This window comes from Mytilus edulis, chromosome 2 (genome assembly GCF_963676685.1).
Source record: "Mytilus edulis chromosome 2, xbMytEdul2.2, whole genome shotgun sequence".
In the NCBI taxonomy this organism is placed as follows: Eukaryota; Metazoa; Mollusca; class Bivalvia; order Mytilida; family Mytilidae; genus Mytilus; species Mytilus edulis.
The window spans coordinates 50,017,077-50,034,260 of record NC_092345.1 but is presented as its reverse complement, the minus strand read 5'-3'; the positions used below and the strand labels follow the sequence as shown (position 1 = coordinate 50,034,260).

The following is a 17,184-nucleotide window of genomic DNA, read 5'->3' as shown; positions in this document are numbered from 1 at the left end:
TTTGCAGTTTTTAAATCCTATTTCTATTAAAATAGATTAAATGTCCTAAAATATTTATATGAATTATTATCTACCATCCTTAGTTTGTGTCTTTTTTATGTTTTGAAAACAAATTTATATTTTACATTATCACACAGGTAAACTAATTTGGCTATAAATAGATCAAAGCATGTTCTGTAGAATCTCCAACCTAAAAACGTATTTATATAATTTTATTTCTTTAAATAATCAAGTTTAAATTTTTGAAAATAATCATTATTGATAAAATGAAATTGCATAAAGTTAACGTTTTCTGAAGACTTTATTTTTAGGTCATGGTTCTAGGGGCTTCCTCACAAATTGTATAAAAATCCAATATGGCGTCCATAACATGTTTTTACTTTTGCACATGTGAAAAAATATTTCTGACAAAAGTCAAATTTCTCTTGTCAAAAGGGATTTATATTTATATTGCAATAAATTATTCAGAAGGAGTTACATTCAGTTAAGATTATATTTCTGATTCTGTGAGCAATTATAGTTTTATCAAATTATCCCAAACAGCAACGTACTGACTGTCTAATGAGACTTGTAAATTTGAAGTATTTGAATAAAAGGACATCTAATTTACATGATAAAGGAAGATTATAATTAAAGACAACAATTTATCAAGAAATAATTCCTTTTTATTCAGTAAAAACAAAATCTTCTTGCAAGATTGTAAATTCGCAACTTCCGGATCCATTTCCTGTCAGAATAACATTGAAAATATTCGATTGCACATGGTTTTGAACAAATCTACCTGAATATTCTTATCAGATATTCGATAACACGATGAAATTAACATTGAGCATATAGGTAAGGGTTTGGTAGTACAAACAACTACAGCGTAAAAAAACTGTGCCACTTCACATGTTTCACTTCTTTACGTTCGTTAAATCAGAAGATAAATACAGAGAACATCGAATATCGATTAACTGCGTCTCTTATACGCTTTCTTTTAATCTTATTCACAATTACTTTCAAACGCAAAGACGACAAACATTAAGTTTTGTACGATGACGAAGCGGACCCAAAAAAAATCCGAAAAAACAAATTCTTCCAAAAAACGTCAAAAAAAGAATTTGAGTCGGCGGGTTTATTTTGGGTCGGTCGCGTTTGGGCAAACATACAATCTTTTTATTTTGGCCTGAAAAGGAACAAAAAAGTTTGGATTTGAAAAATATTATGAAAGAAAAAAATGTAAACAGCACCACACACAACAAAGTACCTTTTACCTGCAAAATACGCCAGTGTGAGAAAAGAATATTAAACAGCTGACTATTGAAAACTATTAAATCTAATATATCAAAGTTCTGCCAACATTTATTGTATTACATGTACCTCTTCAATTTCTTGTTTTTTAGTATTTTTCTCCTTGGTCACTTCTGATTTCTCTTCTGTCTCAATATCTGCCTCTACCTTGATTTCATCATTTACATCTTTTAACTCTTCTTTATTTTCTACTTTTTCCTCAATTAGAGATCCATTTTTACCATTTTCTATATTTTCATTATTCCCATTGTGTTTTGTGATACCATTAGATCCATTTTCTTTTTCCTCCATATTACTTTTTTCTGTGCCATTTTTCACAGAATTGCCATTTGCCAAAATGTTTGATTCAGTGAACTTCTGCAATAACTTTCCTAGTTGTTTAAAATAACCTTTCTGTAAATATATTTTTAAATTATAATAACATAAAATTGCATGCATGTTTAAATTAGACAATTATTTTCAGTTGGTAAATAAATCAATAACAATTTAAAAAAATATTTTCAATTTTTGTTTTTGTTACGTTACTGCCTTTGTGAAATATGTTCCATATCATCTTTTATTCAGTTTCACAGATTGGTTTTCACTCCACTGGTTACAAATGTAAAATATTGTGGGAAACTTTAAACTGAATCCATTTCCTCTTTTATAGCTTTCCCTCTGTGACAAAAACATTTGTACTACTTAGCTTTTAAATGGTGAATACAAATATTTTCTAAATAACCTTGTTTAGTTATTGGCAATCAGTGTAAATGAAGCTAAAGCTCTTCAACTGTTTTTGGTTTTATATATCCTTGACTTTCAATTATTTGGCTTCAAGTGTTCCTGATGAAGGTAAATCCTGAAAAACGCTTTGACGAAATAAATTTATATGTGTTGTTTTTATTTCTAAGGAGGACTTAGTTACATGTACAAGTATATGTATAAACCAATTTTATACAAGAATTATTGTAATTATTTTTTTACAATAACATATATTGCTTGTCATTACCTCAGTAATATTTTCATCTTTCAGCTCACTTTCCAGTTCCTTGATATCTCTTTTTACTCCTTCAGGTATAATGTCATTTAAAACTTTGCATTTCTTTCTCCAGTACCCCTGTTCATTATAAAAAAAAACAATCTTTTAAAGAGGCAAGTCCCTCATAAAAGCAAAAAAGATAGAAAAAACAACAACAAAAAACAAAGCAAAAGTGACATCACATGATATTTTAATGAGTAAATATTTAAATGGGTTAATCTTTTTCATTACTGCCTACAATTATCATTTTTAATGGACTAGACCTACATGTATTTCACATTGAAGATGATCACAAATTGTCTGAATAAAGACACTGGTTAAAACTAAGGAAAATTCGAAATGAAATTTCACATGATCATTATCTAACATTATCCTTCATCACTTACAAAACTATGCTTTAATCATGTTAATAAAACAGATTCAATCCAACTGTCACTTACCTTCTCAGTGACATCACCATCTTTATACTCTTCTTCTAAAACCTTTAACCTGCAAAAAGATATTGATAAAAAAAATTTTATGAAATTTCAATTCCTGCATTATTATTTGAAAGAACAATATTACAGTTTACAGACACAATAACGATGATAATGATGATGATGAATAGCTGATTATCTTTTAAATGTAATATGAATATTAACCGTGATTTATACTATACTGTCACCCTTAGTTAGTTTTTTATCATGCAAGTTAACAAGGTTCAGTGTAACAATATGCAAGAACAATTCCTAACTTTCAATATAAATGAAGCTGAAACTGCATATCAAAATAAGAAGACACATCACCCTAACAAGACATTTAATAATTTCTAGCTCCCAGCCACCCAGTCTGTGCTCCAAGATAATGCCAGAGGCAGATTTAGGGAAGGGGGGGGGGCATGACCCCACCCCTTTTTGTTGAAAAAATTTGGTTCTTAAGTGAATCATCTATATAAGAGCAAGCAGGCCCCCTATCATGGCAGTCAATTGACCCCCTTGTGGAAATACCTAGATCTGCCCAGGCGCGGATCCAGAGGGGGGTTCCGGGGGTTGGAATCCCCCTTTTTTTTGGACGATCAATGCATTTGAATGGGGACATGTAATTGGAACCGCCCCTTTGTCCTGGGTTAGGAACCCCCCCTTTTTAAAATGGCTGGATCCGCCCCTGCTGCCACTGATTGCTCCAAATATAACTTAGAGCTTGATGATAATGTTTTATGGGCATTCATAGAAAAAAAGGCTGCCACTTTAAAAGATCAGAGAAATCAAACCTGTCTTGAATATCTGAGTTTTCCTTTTCTTCAATGTCTATTTTCCCTGGCATTTTTGAATTCTTTTAACCAAAGAATGAACAGAGAAGTCAACCTTGTGTTTAGTTGCTTTCCCGCGAAATATTGGCCTATTCCATAGGGAAATCTAGACAATTAAAACTTCTTTTGAAAATTAAATCATATTTATTTAAATATCTTTCTTATTCCAATCAATTTGCTTATGAATATTTTATTTCCTAAATTGATTATTTTTCATTTACTGAAGTGTAAAATTGTATTTATGCTTTTTCTTTAATCTGTTAATCCCTTTTCCATGAAAATGGACTAAACCGGAAGTGAAGAATGTAAATAAAGAAGTTGGCGGAAAATATGATCGTTTGCTCTTTGCTGGTTCATGATATTGTAAATTTTCGCTAAATATTTAAGCATTCCTATCAAGTCTAGAAACAACAGTGGAATCACAATTACTGATTTAGAATACAAATTTAGCTCACTCCCCGAACAAAATGTTTTAAAAAATCACTAAAGTAAATGAACTGTGCTTTTAATTTCATTTCTGAATTCTAGACTACTCTTAATATGTCACAGTCACTTGTTTCTGTCAATGTTGGGTTTTACTATCCGTAATTTTTCGTACGGGTATGGATAGTAAACCCCACATAATTTTGACAGAAACAAGTGCCTGTGTTCTCGAACACAGAACTATACCGTAAATTTAGTTATATTGGATGTAGTTTTATTTTGGTTTATTTGGTGCCTCCAATGAAATTGCCAAAATTCAACACATGAAAATTTATCAAACACTAATTGAAACGCCAAAATTGCGTACCTGTACAACAATATTGCTATGTTAGTTGTTGGAGAAAACATTTTATGTTATCAGGCCATAAAAAAGAATAGGTTTGTTTGCCCTAGGATTTGTATAGTAACGATACAAATCCTTGGTTTGCCCAAACCCTACCTACCCAGAAAAAATCAGCCTACTCAAATTCTTTTATTGTCCTGATTTGAAGAATTTTTTTTTCAATCAGATATGAAGACTAATAAACACCTGATAATTCAATTTCTTTAGAAAAAAAAGGAAAATGCCTACCTACCTACCCACTTTCTCAACCTTGAGTAGGGTTTGGGCAAACCAAGATATTTTTAATTGTGGCCTCATATCTTCCGTATACATGGTATATTTACTACAAATCTATACATAGTTAAATCTGCAAATGAATACCTGATATAATTTGACAACATTACTAAACAATTTTTAATTAATTGTCAATTTTCGGAAATTATCCACACATGTCATAAATTGCCAAGCTATTGCTAATTAGACGCCGTTGTTGGTAATTAGAATATCAAAAGCGTGGGGTGTCTTCCCATTTATCCAACTTTTTAAAATAAGGTATTCTCATTTAGCCAACTTTTTATTTTTGTTAATTATTGGGTTGTTTGTTTAGTAATAATAAGGTGTCTTTCTAAAATTTTATAATAAATTTGTTCCTGTATGTTTTTATATTATTTAAGAAATATATATAAAATAGGCGATAGTAAACTTGTTACATTTAATTTTTAAATAATATAAAGTTAAGTATATTTTAAATAATAAATAAATATTTCATCATTTATACAGAAGAAACCCACAAATCAGTAATATTTTTATATTAACATTTTATGAAAGTATATAAATTATGACTGTCTTTATTACTTTTTTTTAAATTGTAGAAGGTGCATTTTACTTTTTTGAAAACAATTAAACGTGTAGGTTTCATGAATGAGATTGCTGCTACTGTTGTTCCAAAATTTAAAAAATCAATTGGACGAAGTTCCAAAATTACACACACCAAAATAAAACACATGCTTTTTGAGAGAAAACCACCAAAATATCCTGACGCCAAAATTTCCCAATTTACGGTATAAATAATACAAACTGTAAATGTTCTATCCATACATATACAATATTTATTATTTTAGACTAAGGGAGAAGGTTTGGATCCATTAAAACGTTTAATCCCGCTGCAAATGTTTGCACCTGTCCTAAGTCAGGAATCTGATGTACAGTAGTTGTCGTTTGTTTATGTAATATATACGTGTTTCTCGTTTCTCGTTTTGTTTATATAGATTAGACCGTTGGTTTTCCCGTTTGAATGGTTTTACACTAGTAATTTTGGGGCCCTTTATAGCTTGTTGTTCGGTGTGAGCCAAGGCTCCGTGTTGAAGGCCGTACTTTAACCTATAATGGTTTACTTTTTAAATTGTTATTTGTATGGAGAGTTGTCTCATTGGCACTCACACCACATCTTCCTATATCTAAGAGTGAAATAACAATTGTAACATGTATCATGTGTATATCATTAAGTTGTTGTGTAGGACATTAAACACCCTAACTAAATCAGAAAACTAAAATCCCCTTCAAGTTTATAGAATGATGTTGATTGTTATACAAACATCATCCATAGAAGAGCTGCATAATGATATTAAATTTAGTTTATCATCGTGACCTTCAGTTGGAGTTCATATTGACAGATTACAATTATAGGTTTAAATGTTCCAGTATTGCTAACATGATCCATTTAAATTTTTGTCTTGCCTGCTAGGAAAGTCCCAGAATGTGAGGCATTGGGATTGCAATCCTGCGACTGCTGCAGAGGTTTTAAGTAAACTATTTATTAAAAGCCTTATAATTCAGAAAGTAGAAAACCTGGATAGTCCATACATGAACATGTACATTGCAAATACAAATATTTTATTGGCACATACATATACCTTAGTTTACAAAGTTTCTGTCTGTCTCAGGTCCATTGTCCTTGACCTCATTTTCATTGATCAGTGTAAACTAAAACAAAGTATGTATTTTTGTCAACATGGTCAAGTTAAGATAAAACTAGAAATAGAATTTGGATATGGGTTTCTTGCAAGTTTCATTTCCATCAGTTAGGGTTCACCTGTCATAGACCTCATTTCATTGGTCAGTGATCAAGGTTAAAGTTATGTCGTCAAGACTGTACATGTATCTCAGATACTATAAGCATTAGGTCAATTATATTTTGTGTTCTATTGTATGGAATGATAATTATAAAGTGTACATGTCTGTCTGGAAGGGTTCATATGACCTTGGCCTCATTTTCATGGTTCATTTGTCATTGTTAAGATTTATGGTATTGTTCCTCATGTACTATTAGCTATAGCCATATTGCAATATTTGGCGTAAAGATGATTGTAAGGTGCACATGTTTGTCTGGCATGTTTCATCTGACCATGACCTCATTTTCATAGAACATTGATAATGTTAAGTTTATGTGATACCTTGTGATTTTACTATTAAACTCTTCATATAACATACTTTTAACATGATTTCAATTATAAGACATTCGGGTTGTGCACTCTTGTTTACATTTTTTATATAATTTACATGATTATCCAATTGAATAGTGTATCACTCAGCATATTGTTTTCTTTAAAAAAAAAAAAACCTACCAGATTGGAACACATATGAAGAATACTCGCTAGAAATTTAACATCTAACTTTGTAAAAAATATTAGTAGATATACTAATACAGAAAGTGAAATATCTATTTCAGGAGATGAAGTTTATATAGATGTCACAGACAACCTTTCTTGAATCTGTGGTCAGCTGGGACCATCAGAAATGTCAACAGAATCTTGATGAAGCCCTACCTAAACTTATTGTATCCTTTGATAAAATTGTCTTCAAGGTAGATGGATGGCTGGACCTTTTTCTGGACTCCGGGATTGGGTGTTTTTAAGCTCTGGATTGCGAGATTGATCCTTTCGGGATCCGAGAATTCTTTTTTTCGAATTTCGGGATGTTGGGATTTTAATTTCTTCAAATTCAGGACCTCAGGATTTCATTTTTTAAGCCTGGGATTTCGGGATCAGGACCCCTCTGCAAGTTTAAGCTGTTGGTTAAAATTCCTGTGAACAATTTGCCTGGGCTGAATGACAAAAAAATGTAATTTTATATGCTTGAGCAGAGAAAAGGTGAAAACATTTTAAAATGTAAAATGTTTTTGTATATGAACATATTTACATTTTCATCCCACTTCAGTTCTTTAATATTAAGGGTAAAAGACCTACAATGGTACAACTTTATACAAGGATTCACTAAAGTGGCTGTCTAATTTGTTTAATTTGCAGCACCTACTCAGTTACTGAAATTAATGTGTGTGTTATTTGTTCCTATCCTGAATGTAAATTAAATATTGCAAATACATAAAGTAAACAATCAATCCTATAAAGTGTATGGATTGATCACAATTATTAATGTTTTTCTTTGAACATGCTTCTTTTGATAGAAAAAGAATTCTTTCCTTAATTTGCATTAGGATTTTCTACAGAATGCAGAAATAATTCAAGAAAAAGTTGGTAAGTCTAGAACAAAACATTGAAATACTTATGTCATGTCATGCTGAAAGTGCAAACATTAACATGAAAAGATAAAAATGATAAGGTACAATGTACCTCATGCAATAAATAATGCTTTGAACTATGGCTCTATGGTTGTGGAGATACAGCATAAAAGAATAATGTTATGAGCATTTATTTTTATTGATAGGGAAAAATTGGAGTGGAGATGCCACAGGAATGGGCAATCAAAGCACAAAATGTATGTGAATACAACAAAATGACTTAAAGTAAAAAGCAATGCTTATTCTCTAAGCCCCATATACCTGTAGTATGGGAATTATAATTGTTCGAACAATGTGCTTGTTTCATACCAACAACCTTTCACTTTTTAAAGCAATGAACTAAAGCATTGTTGGCATAAATGAATGACCCTGTCTATTTATCTGTCTGTCTCTCATATTTGCAATGCTAACAAACTGTATCAATATTGGTGAAAGTTTACACAGTTGTAGAACACTATCAAATGAGATGATCATAGGAACATTATCATGATTAAACACATTAAAGGGGAGATAACCAAAATTCAAGGACAGGGTATCATTCTTGTGAGTTCGCTCACAGTTCTAGTTCCTTCATGGAACTCAAGAAATTGGAACTATATCATATACTTTAAAATAGATTTAGCAGGAGTGTGCTACTTAAACTTTAATTTAAGTCTGAATCAGCAATTAATACATGTATATTTAATTTGGTTTATGCATTTTGGTAATTTATTGTTTATTTAATATTTATATTTTAGGAATTTTGAAGATTATATGTCAGCTATTTTTACCATGTATACAGATTGAAGAATCAGAAAATAAATTATTTAGACATATTATTGAAAAAGTAAGTCATTGCTTAAAATGATAGTACAGTTTGAGAGAATGAATTTTGATAAAATATGCAAAACCTAGCTTATATGCATTATCTATAACTTATTTTCTTTTTGCAAACAAGCCAAATAGCTCAATATTTTGATTTATCATATACTTAGACTAAATAACATATGATTTTTACCGTATGATAATAGCATTAAGTTAAAGTATTTTCCATATTTTTCGAATAGGTGCTTAGCGGGCTAATATGAAAAGTTTATCATATGCTTTGATTGTTATCACATGCCTTTCTGTACCGTTATCACATGGCATTCCATTGATACTCGACAAATTCCGGAAAATTCACCTCAGTGCTACGTTTTCAGTGAAAAACATTACAAAGTAGTGTACAAAACAATTATTTGAATACTGGAAAGTAAATTGTGTAAAATAATTAAATTAAATTAAAAAAATATATATATTAAATAAATGCATTTTTAGCTCACCTGGCCTAAAAGGCCATGTGAGCTTTTCTCATCACTTGGCGTCCGTCGTCGTCGTCGTCGTCGTCGTCGTCGACGTCGTCGTCGTCGTCGTTAACAATTTTTCAAACATCTTCTCCTCTGAAACTACTGAATGGATTTGAATGAAACTTAACATGATTGTTCCTTAGTATATCCTGCACAAAATGTGCGCTTCGATTTTTGATCCGTCAAAAAACATGGCCGCCGTTACTTAAAATAGAACATAGGGGTCAAATGCAGTTTTTGGCTTATATCTCAAAAACGAAAGCATTTAGAGCAAATCTGACATGGGGTAAAAATGTTCATTAGGTCAAGATCTATCAGCCCTGAAATTTTCAGATGAATCAAACAATCCATTGTTGGGTTGCTGCCACTTAATTGGTAATTTTAAGGAAATTTTGCAGTTTTTGGTCATTATCTTGAATATTATTATAGATAAAGATAAACTGTAAACAGCAAAAAAGATCAGCAAAGTAAGATCTACAAATAAGTAAATATGACCAAAATTGTCAATTGACCCCTTAAGGGGTTATTGTCCTTTAATGACAATTTTTCACAATTTGTTCATCATATTTGCTAACTTTAAAAAATCTTCTCCTCTGAAACTACTGAATGGATTTGGTTAAAACTTAGCATGATTGTTCCTTAGATTATCCTGCACAAAGTGTGTGCTTTGATTTTTGATCCGTCAAAAAACATGGCCGCCGTTACTTAAAATAGAACATAGGGGTCAAATGCAGTTTTTGGCTTATATCTCAAAAACGAAAGCATTTAGAGCAAATCTGACAGGAGTAAAAATGTTCATTAGGTCAAGATCTATCAGCCCTGAAATTTTCAGATGAATCAAACAAACCACTGTTGGGTTGCTGCCACTTAATTGGTAATTTTAAGGAAATTTTGCAGTTTTTGGTCATTATCTTGAATATTATTATAGATAAAGATAAACTGTAAACAGCAAAAAAGATCAGCAAAGTAAGATCTACAAATAAGTTAATATGACCAAAATTGTCAATTGACCCCTTAAGGGGTTATTGTCCTTTAATGACAATTTTTCACAATTTGTTCATCATATTTGCTAACTTTAAAAAATCTTCTCCTCTGAAACTACTGAATGGATTTGGTTAAAACTTAGCATGGTTGTTCCTTAGATTATCCTGCACAAAGTGTGTGCTTTGATTTTTGATCCGTCAAAAAACATGGCCGCCGTTACTTAAAATAGAACATAGGGGTCAAATGCAGTTTTTGGCTTATATCTCAAAAACGAAAGCATTAAGAGCAAATCTGACATGGAGTAAAAATGTTCATTAGGTCAATATCTATCAGCCCTGAAATTTTCAGATGAATCAAACATCCAATTGTTGGGTTGCTGCCACTTAATTGGTAATTTTAAGGAAATTTTGCAGTTTTTGGTCATTATCTTGAATATTATTATAGATAAAGATAAACTGTAAACAGCAAATATGATCAGCAAAGTAAGATCTACAAATAAGTCAATTTGACCAAAATTGTCAATTGACCTCTTTAGAAAGACTTTTTTCACAATTTGTTCATCATGTTGACTTACTTTAAAAAATCTTCTCTTATGAAACTGCTGTATCAATTTCAGCCAAACTTAGGCTAAATGAGTTTCAGAGTTTCAGAGTATCTAGTATAAATTTTATATTTCATTTCCTTGTATGTCAAGAAACATAGCTCCTATGGCTAAAATAGAACATAGGAGAAAATGATTTTTTTTTGCTTTTGAAGAAAATAGGACGATTCAAAGAACATTTAAATAAATTGAAAAGCCAAAATAATCATTGATGAGAGATTAAACCAAAAAAATTCAGGTGAGCGATTCAGGCTCTTGAGAGCCTCTTGTTTAAGTTCTTCTGAAACATAATTTAGAAAGTTACTTTAAAAAGTTGACTTATCCAAACAATGTTCATTATGTATATTGTTGAATTATTTTTTTGTCGATTCCTCCATATTAGAATGTGTTTTTTTTTCTCTGTTGAGGCATATGATAGAAAGACAGTCTGTGCCAAAAACTTTTTCATCTACTAGTCCAGAAAGTAAATATCAAAACTTGTGCCTATATGACTATATAAAATTTTGAAAATTTCCAGTAGTCCGATTCAATATTTACTAGTCTGGGGCATCGGACTAGTGGCTAACTGCGCAGACTGGAAAGATTTCATATTGAATGTATCAAATTTTGGGTCCGACGTCCGTGAACTTTACTCTTTTAACTTCTTTTCGAGAACCACGTAGAAGGATCAATATATGAATCTGTTATTTTTCTTTACTGTTGAAGCATATGATAAAAAGATCATAACATGTCATTTTTGATATCGCATGTATTATCAGCCCTCGGTCAATATCAGCCCTCGAGCCATGCGGCTCTTGGGCTGATATTGAACCTAGGGCTGATGATACATGCGATATGAAAAATGCCATGTAATAATCTGATATTATCATATACTTAGACTTAATAACATATGATTTTTACCGTATGATAATAGCATTAAATTAAAGTATTTTCTATATTTTTCGAATTGGTGCTTAGCGGGCTGATATGAAAAGTTTATCACATGCTTCGATTGTTATCACATGCCTTTCCGTAACGTTATCACATGGCATTCCGGTGATACTCGGCAAATTCCGGAAAATACACCTTAATGCTACGTTTTCAGTGAAAAACATTACAAAGTAGTGTACAAAACAATTATATGAATACTGGATGGTATATTGTGTAAAATAATTAAATTAAATTAAAAAAAAAAATTAAATAAATGCATTTTTTAAGTTTTTCTGTAACATAATTTAGAAAGTTACTTTAAAAAAAGTTGACGTTTCCAAACGACTTTCATTATGTATATTGTTGAATTAATTTTTTGTCGATTCGTCCATATTAAAATGTGTTTTTTTTCTCTCTGTTGAGGCATATGATAGAAAGATTTCTTATTGAATGTATCAAATTTTGGGTCCGACGTCCGTGAGCTTTTTACTTTTTCAAGATCTTTTCGGGAACCACGTAGGAGGATCAATATATGAATCTGTTATTTTTCTCTACTGTTGAAGCATATGATAAAAAGATCATAACATGTCATTTTTCATATCGCATGTATTATCCGCCCTCGGTCAATATCAGCCCTCGAGCCATGCGGCTCTTGGGCTGATATTGAACCTAGGGCTGATAATACATGCGATATGAAAAATGCCATGTAATAATCTGATATTATCAGTCTTCCCACTGTCTATATCACTCTGCTCAGCTTTTGATAAAAAATGCATATCACGGTAGACAACCTAATAATCGGTACTTATGACTAATATTTTTACAATATTGATTTGCAGAAAATCTTATTCTGTTTACACATTTTCAAGAGAAAAACCATTTTTTGTTTACAGGCATGTTGCTCTTTTGACTGTATCTTGAATGACATTAAACAGATCAACAAGAACCAAGATATTTCTGTATTAAGTGGACAAGTGCTCGGTTTATTGGAGGTGAGTCTCAATATCTATTTTTTATAATTTGGAAGTTGACATTAACTTTACAAAAACATCATGATAACTATGGCTTCTATTGAAATAAAAACAATAAATCTTTCACTTAATCTTTGAAATTGGAAAAATTGCCTTTTCTTTAATTCTCACTATAAGATAGCCACGAAATCGTGGTACAATTGGGCAAGTGTTGAAACAAAGAGTGTGGACACAGTAAGGATTTGGACACAGTTTGTGCGTTTAATTTTATTTCTGTACAATCTTGTTAAACATTTTCTCAATGTTGCAATGAATTAAGGAGGTACATTTTTTACTTGTAGCACATGGCTTTACCCTCTCTCTATTTACTTTAGCATATCTGGACATTTATGATAATTCATGGTCAATTTTCAATATTTTGTATATTTGATCATACATTTAGTGAAGTGAGAAATTATTTATGGTAGTAAGTCAAATCTAGTATATTGTACCAGTAATTTTAGTTTCATTTTCATGTGTTCATTGTTGTAGTTTACCATATTTTCTTCCACAGTGGTATTTAGACATCCCTTCAATTCTTGTAAATTTACTTTCACTTTCATAATTTTATTGTTGACCTATATTTCATCCGCAGATAAGATTCTGGGAAGTGATCAATCAATTTTGAAATGTTATTAGTTTTGTTATTACTATCTGTGGTTATTTGCCTTACAACTGATTAGCTTTGAACAGAATAATACCAGTCTGCAATGTGCACAAAAGTGTAGTACAAAAATCCATAATTCAATAATATGTTTGGTTGATTTTGACTGTTTGTTATTATAATTGGAAAAGCATTAGCACATACAGTGTAAATATTTGATAAATAAAATATTGGATCGTTTGCATTTTATCATTTATCATGATTTAACTAAACTTTGTACATGCTGTAAGACGTGGAGAAGATTGCCTGGATTGTCCACAAACATTAAACGTGTATTAAGTCCAATGGGATTTTCCACAAACACCAAACATGTATTTAGTCCAAAGTTGAAGTTGTAAAGGAGTAGGTTCAGTAAGACCCCTTTTTGGCCCCAAAATATAGCAGTTTTACAAAATTGTGAAAATGTAATATTTAAGCTATTTATTGGAAAGAAGAATGTCTCTGCTACATGGATATGGGCTGTTTTGACAATACAATGCACATATATCGGGTAGTAGCACCATAAAGTCATGCTAAATTACTGAAATCTTCAAAATTTTAGCATTTTAGTTAGATTTTAGACGGTTTCCGTCTTAAATGGAAGTGGCCGCATTCGTGTTCATTCATAATATTGAAATGTAAGTTGTATTTGTTGATAATACATAATATATATAAAGGTTGATGATGAACACGGATGCGGCCACTTTCATTTTTGACAAAAACCATCTAAAAAGTGAGGTTTTTTGGCATATTTGATAGATTTCTTAGATTTAAGCTTGAATCGGACCGTTTTTAATGACTAAATCAGTTAAAATCTATCACTAAAACTTATCGAATCAATTAAAATAAACATTTAAGTGTTTAAAAAGTGTCTAAAATCTTTCGTTAGATGAACTTGAAAATTGAGGCCAAAATCGGTCCTTACTGGACCTACTCCTTTGTCATATTTCAAAAAAATGATTTTGGTACAGTTGCTTCTACAAATTCAAAGATAAATTGTTACAAGAATAAATCTTATGTTTTCATTGTTCATGTACTTTAAGAATTTTTGTATGAAAACCATTCATGAAGTTTTATTGTTGAGTGGCAGTTTAATGCTTATCTAAGTTTTTTTTATTTGTAGTTAGACTTTGATTAAGCTTTAACTATAATTTCAGTGAAATATTTATTAAAAGTTTAAAAATCTAGCATTTATATATCCTCTCAAAAAGTCACAAATGAATTTTCAAAATTTTATTGATATGTTTTCTATACCAAAACATGAAAATTCAGTCTGCTAAAAACCGGCTTATTAGTGCTATGTTCTCTCTACCTATACAACAAAGTTGCTTTGGGGATAATGTTTGTTATCCATTAGTCCGTCTATCAGTACGTATACTGTTCTGGTCCTTGCAAATTCTCTGAAACCACACATCAGAATTTTATGAAACTTTGTGGCTAACAAGAAAAATACTATGCAAATTTTGTTAATATAGTTAGTCATTGTTAATAGAGGTTCACTATTTATAGGAGTGATTGCCCTTAAATGAGGATTTAATTGTACCCATCTTTTGTGTTTTGAGCAGAAACTAAAGAAGATAGTGAGAAACTAAACAGACTAAATGATCAGCAGTACAAAAAAATATACTAGTTTTGTCATGAATTCTATTTTTGTCTATAATGTTTGAGAGTGTCCTTTGTTGAATATGCACACAAATACCAAGGTGTGTGACACAGGCTCTTTAGAGCCTCTAGATTAGAAATGATTTTATCTCATCATTCATACAATATTTTTTTTAAGTGCCTTCTAAATACCTATCTCTTTTACAAGCCAAATCGGCACAAGTTAGATAATTTATTACAAGCTCATTCTAAATCTCTGACAGTAAAACTATGTAACTATTTAAATGCAGCTTGGAAAATTAGATCGCATATATTGTCATAATATTATTGTATACTCTGTAACTACTGTTCTCTGCTGTCTTTTGTTTGTCATATATTGTATATATTTTCGTTTGCCATAGCATGTATATATATGCTTCTTGCAAATAAAGTATTCATTCATTCATACAACTTTACAAGGATATCTTTGAATTCAAAAGATGTTAGTTATAGGTAAATAGGCAGTACGCACAAAGTTACATCAAAACATGTGAATTCAAGTGGAAAGAATGGCACAAATTTAAGAATAGAATTCTTTTAAAAGCTTACAAAATATATATTTACTTTCTGTTTCCATTCTTCCAGAAAATTTGAAGATAACATCATCCTTTACTTTGGTGGAAAGAACCTTTAATTTTCTGGAAATTAAATAGTTGTAAACAATTTCTTATCTCATTTGAACAGTTACTGTCTGACATAGTGGAATGCTATGAAGTTTGTGTGAAATATGTTGGGTCCACAGAAGTACCTTTGGCCTGGAATAAGGTCCAGTCCTTACCAACCGGAGCTGTCCATATACTTAAAGGGACTTATGGACATTGTAAGGTAAGAATGGAATGTTTAGGAATGTCATTTGAATATTGCTCATTTACACTGTTTTACTGATCATTTTGAAAGTATTTTTAGACAGACTACCAAACATTTCCTCACTGTCACATCACTGTAAGTTATGATTATGATGATCATTGGTGATCATAGCATTGGTAACTGTGATGTTATGGTCTCAGTCCCAAGTTGATTATTCAGCTCCAATTGCTTGATCCCCTATTTTCAGAGGTTAATAATCTTGATTGTGATTTCAAAATTCAGGTATTTTTCATCTTCATGATCATTTGTAGGCAATTTATTGTTATTTTTAAGTTCAAGGTGCAGTTTGAAACACAATTCTACTTGAATTAGACATTTAAATTTATACATTCTAGGATGAAATAGATTTTTGTTGTGATCTGTACTATAGTCCAATTCCCTTTTTCTACTGGCAAATACATGTACTCAACTTTTCTAAATGCTCAATCTAAAATTTCCCAAATCAGAATTTATCTCCCTTTAGGAATAGTCCCTACACTACAAACTCAGGGAAAGGACTATCTTGTTTTCCGAGATATGAATGATTTGAAGGAAGTTTAAATGGTACTGTAAATTCAGATATTATTGTGTGCATTTATTATTGCTATTTTGTCATTTTAGACTACGATGCTATTTTAATTTTTGCGATTATGACAATAATTATAGAATAACTAATCGAAGAATTCAAATAGAGAAAAATATTCAACGCGTGACCGAACAACACATTAATTCACGAATGCGCGTAGCGCATGAGTTAATTATCAGTGTTGTTCGGTCACGCGTTGAATATTTTTCGATATTTGAATTCTTTAATTAGTTATTCTTTTTATTACATTGGCAAATGGCTTTTTTGTAAGAAGTTAATGTATAACATGTAAGGAACTATATCTTTTTTCTACGCATTCACAATTTGTTTTAATCCGCCGTTATCGACGTCTTGACAACGCCTATTATTATACCTTACATACATTTTAAACAATTCTATTGGGTGAAACGTTATCACGTGACATGGAATAATTCAGTTGTTTTTCATTCAATTGCAAGGAAGGACGAATAACCCTAAAAATTTGCACCAGCGGTGAATAACTCTATTATTCACCGGTGAATAACCTTTTCAGTTTGTTGATTTGTACTTGAGTTACCTCCCATGAAAATGACGTCACAGACGTCAATAAACAAAATGGCAGCGTTCACGTTACACTGGAAGCCCACCGAGAGAAATGGAAATAAGGCAGTGGTCATGA

At 31.1% G+C, this 17,184-nt stretch overlaps 2 protein-coding genes across 5 annotated transcripts in view; one reads left to right on the top strand and one right to left on the bottom strand.

Moving 5' to 3' along the window:
• LOC139510204 (DNA (cytosine-5)-methyltransferase PliMCI-like) overlaps positions 1-3,711 on the bottom strand; it is a 57,039-nt gene extending 53,328 nt beyond the window's left edge. Inside the window, exons 1-4 of the mRNA XM_071296664.1 lie at positions 3,561-3,711; positions 2,752-2,800; positions 2,282-2,389; positions 1,363-1,686 (exon numbers count right to left, since the gene is read on the bottom strand). Coding sequence (XP_071152765.1) covers positions 1,363-1,686; positions 2,282-2,389; positions 2,752-2,800; positions 3,561-3,613 — 534 coding nt within the window. The 5' untranslated portion in view covers positions 3,614-3,711. The remainder of the gene's footprint in view (positions 1-1,362; positions 1,687-2,281; positions 2,390-2,751; positions 2,801-3,560) is intronic.
• Positions 3,712-3,861: 150 nt separating this feature from the next.
• The window catches only part of LOC139510208 (FIGNL1-interacting regulator of recombination and mitosis-like), a 70,300-nt gene continuing 56,977 nt past the window's right edge, over positions 3,862-17,184 (top strand). For 2 of the 4 annotated variants that reach the window (XM_071296674.1, XM_071296672.1), the window contains exons 1-6: positions 3,940-4,087; positions 7,133-7,240; positions 7,898-7,937; positions 8,719-8,807; positions 12,694-12,792; positions 15,779-15,919. In XM_071296674.1, coding sequence (XP_071152775.1) covers positions 7,151-7,240; positions 7,898-7,937; positions 8,719-8,807; positions 12,694-12,792; positions 15,779-15,919 — 459 coding nt within the window. In that variant the 5' untranslated portion in view covers positions 3,940-4,087; positions 7,133-7,150. Of the gene's footprint in view, positions 4,088-7,132; positions 7,241-7,897; positions 7,938-8,718; positions 8,808-12,693; positions 12,793-15,778; positions 15,920-17,184 lie in introns of all 4 variants that reach the window. The other 2 variants (XM_071296671.1, XM_071296673.1) reach the window with 2 other exon arrangements.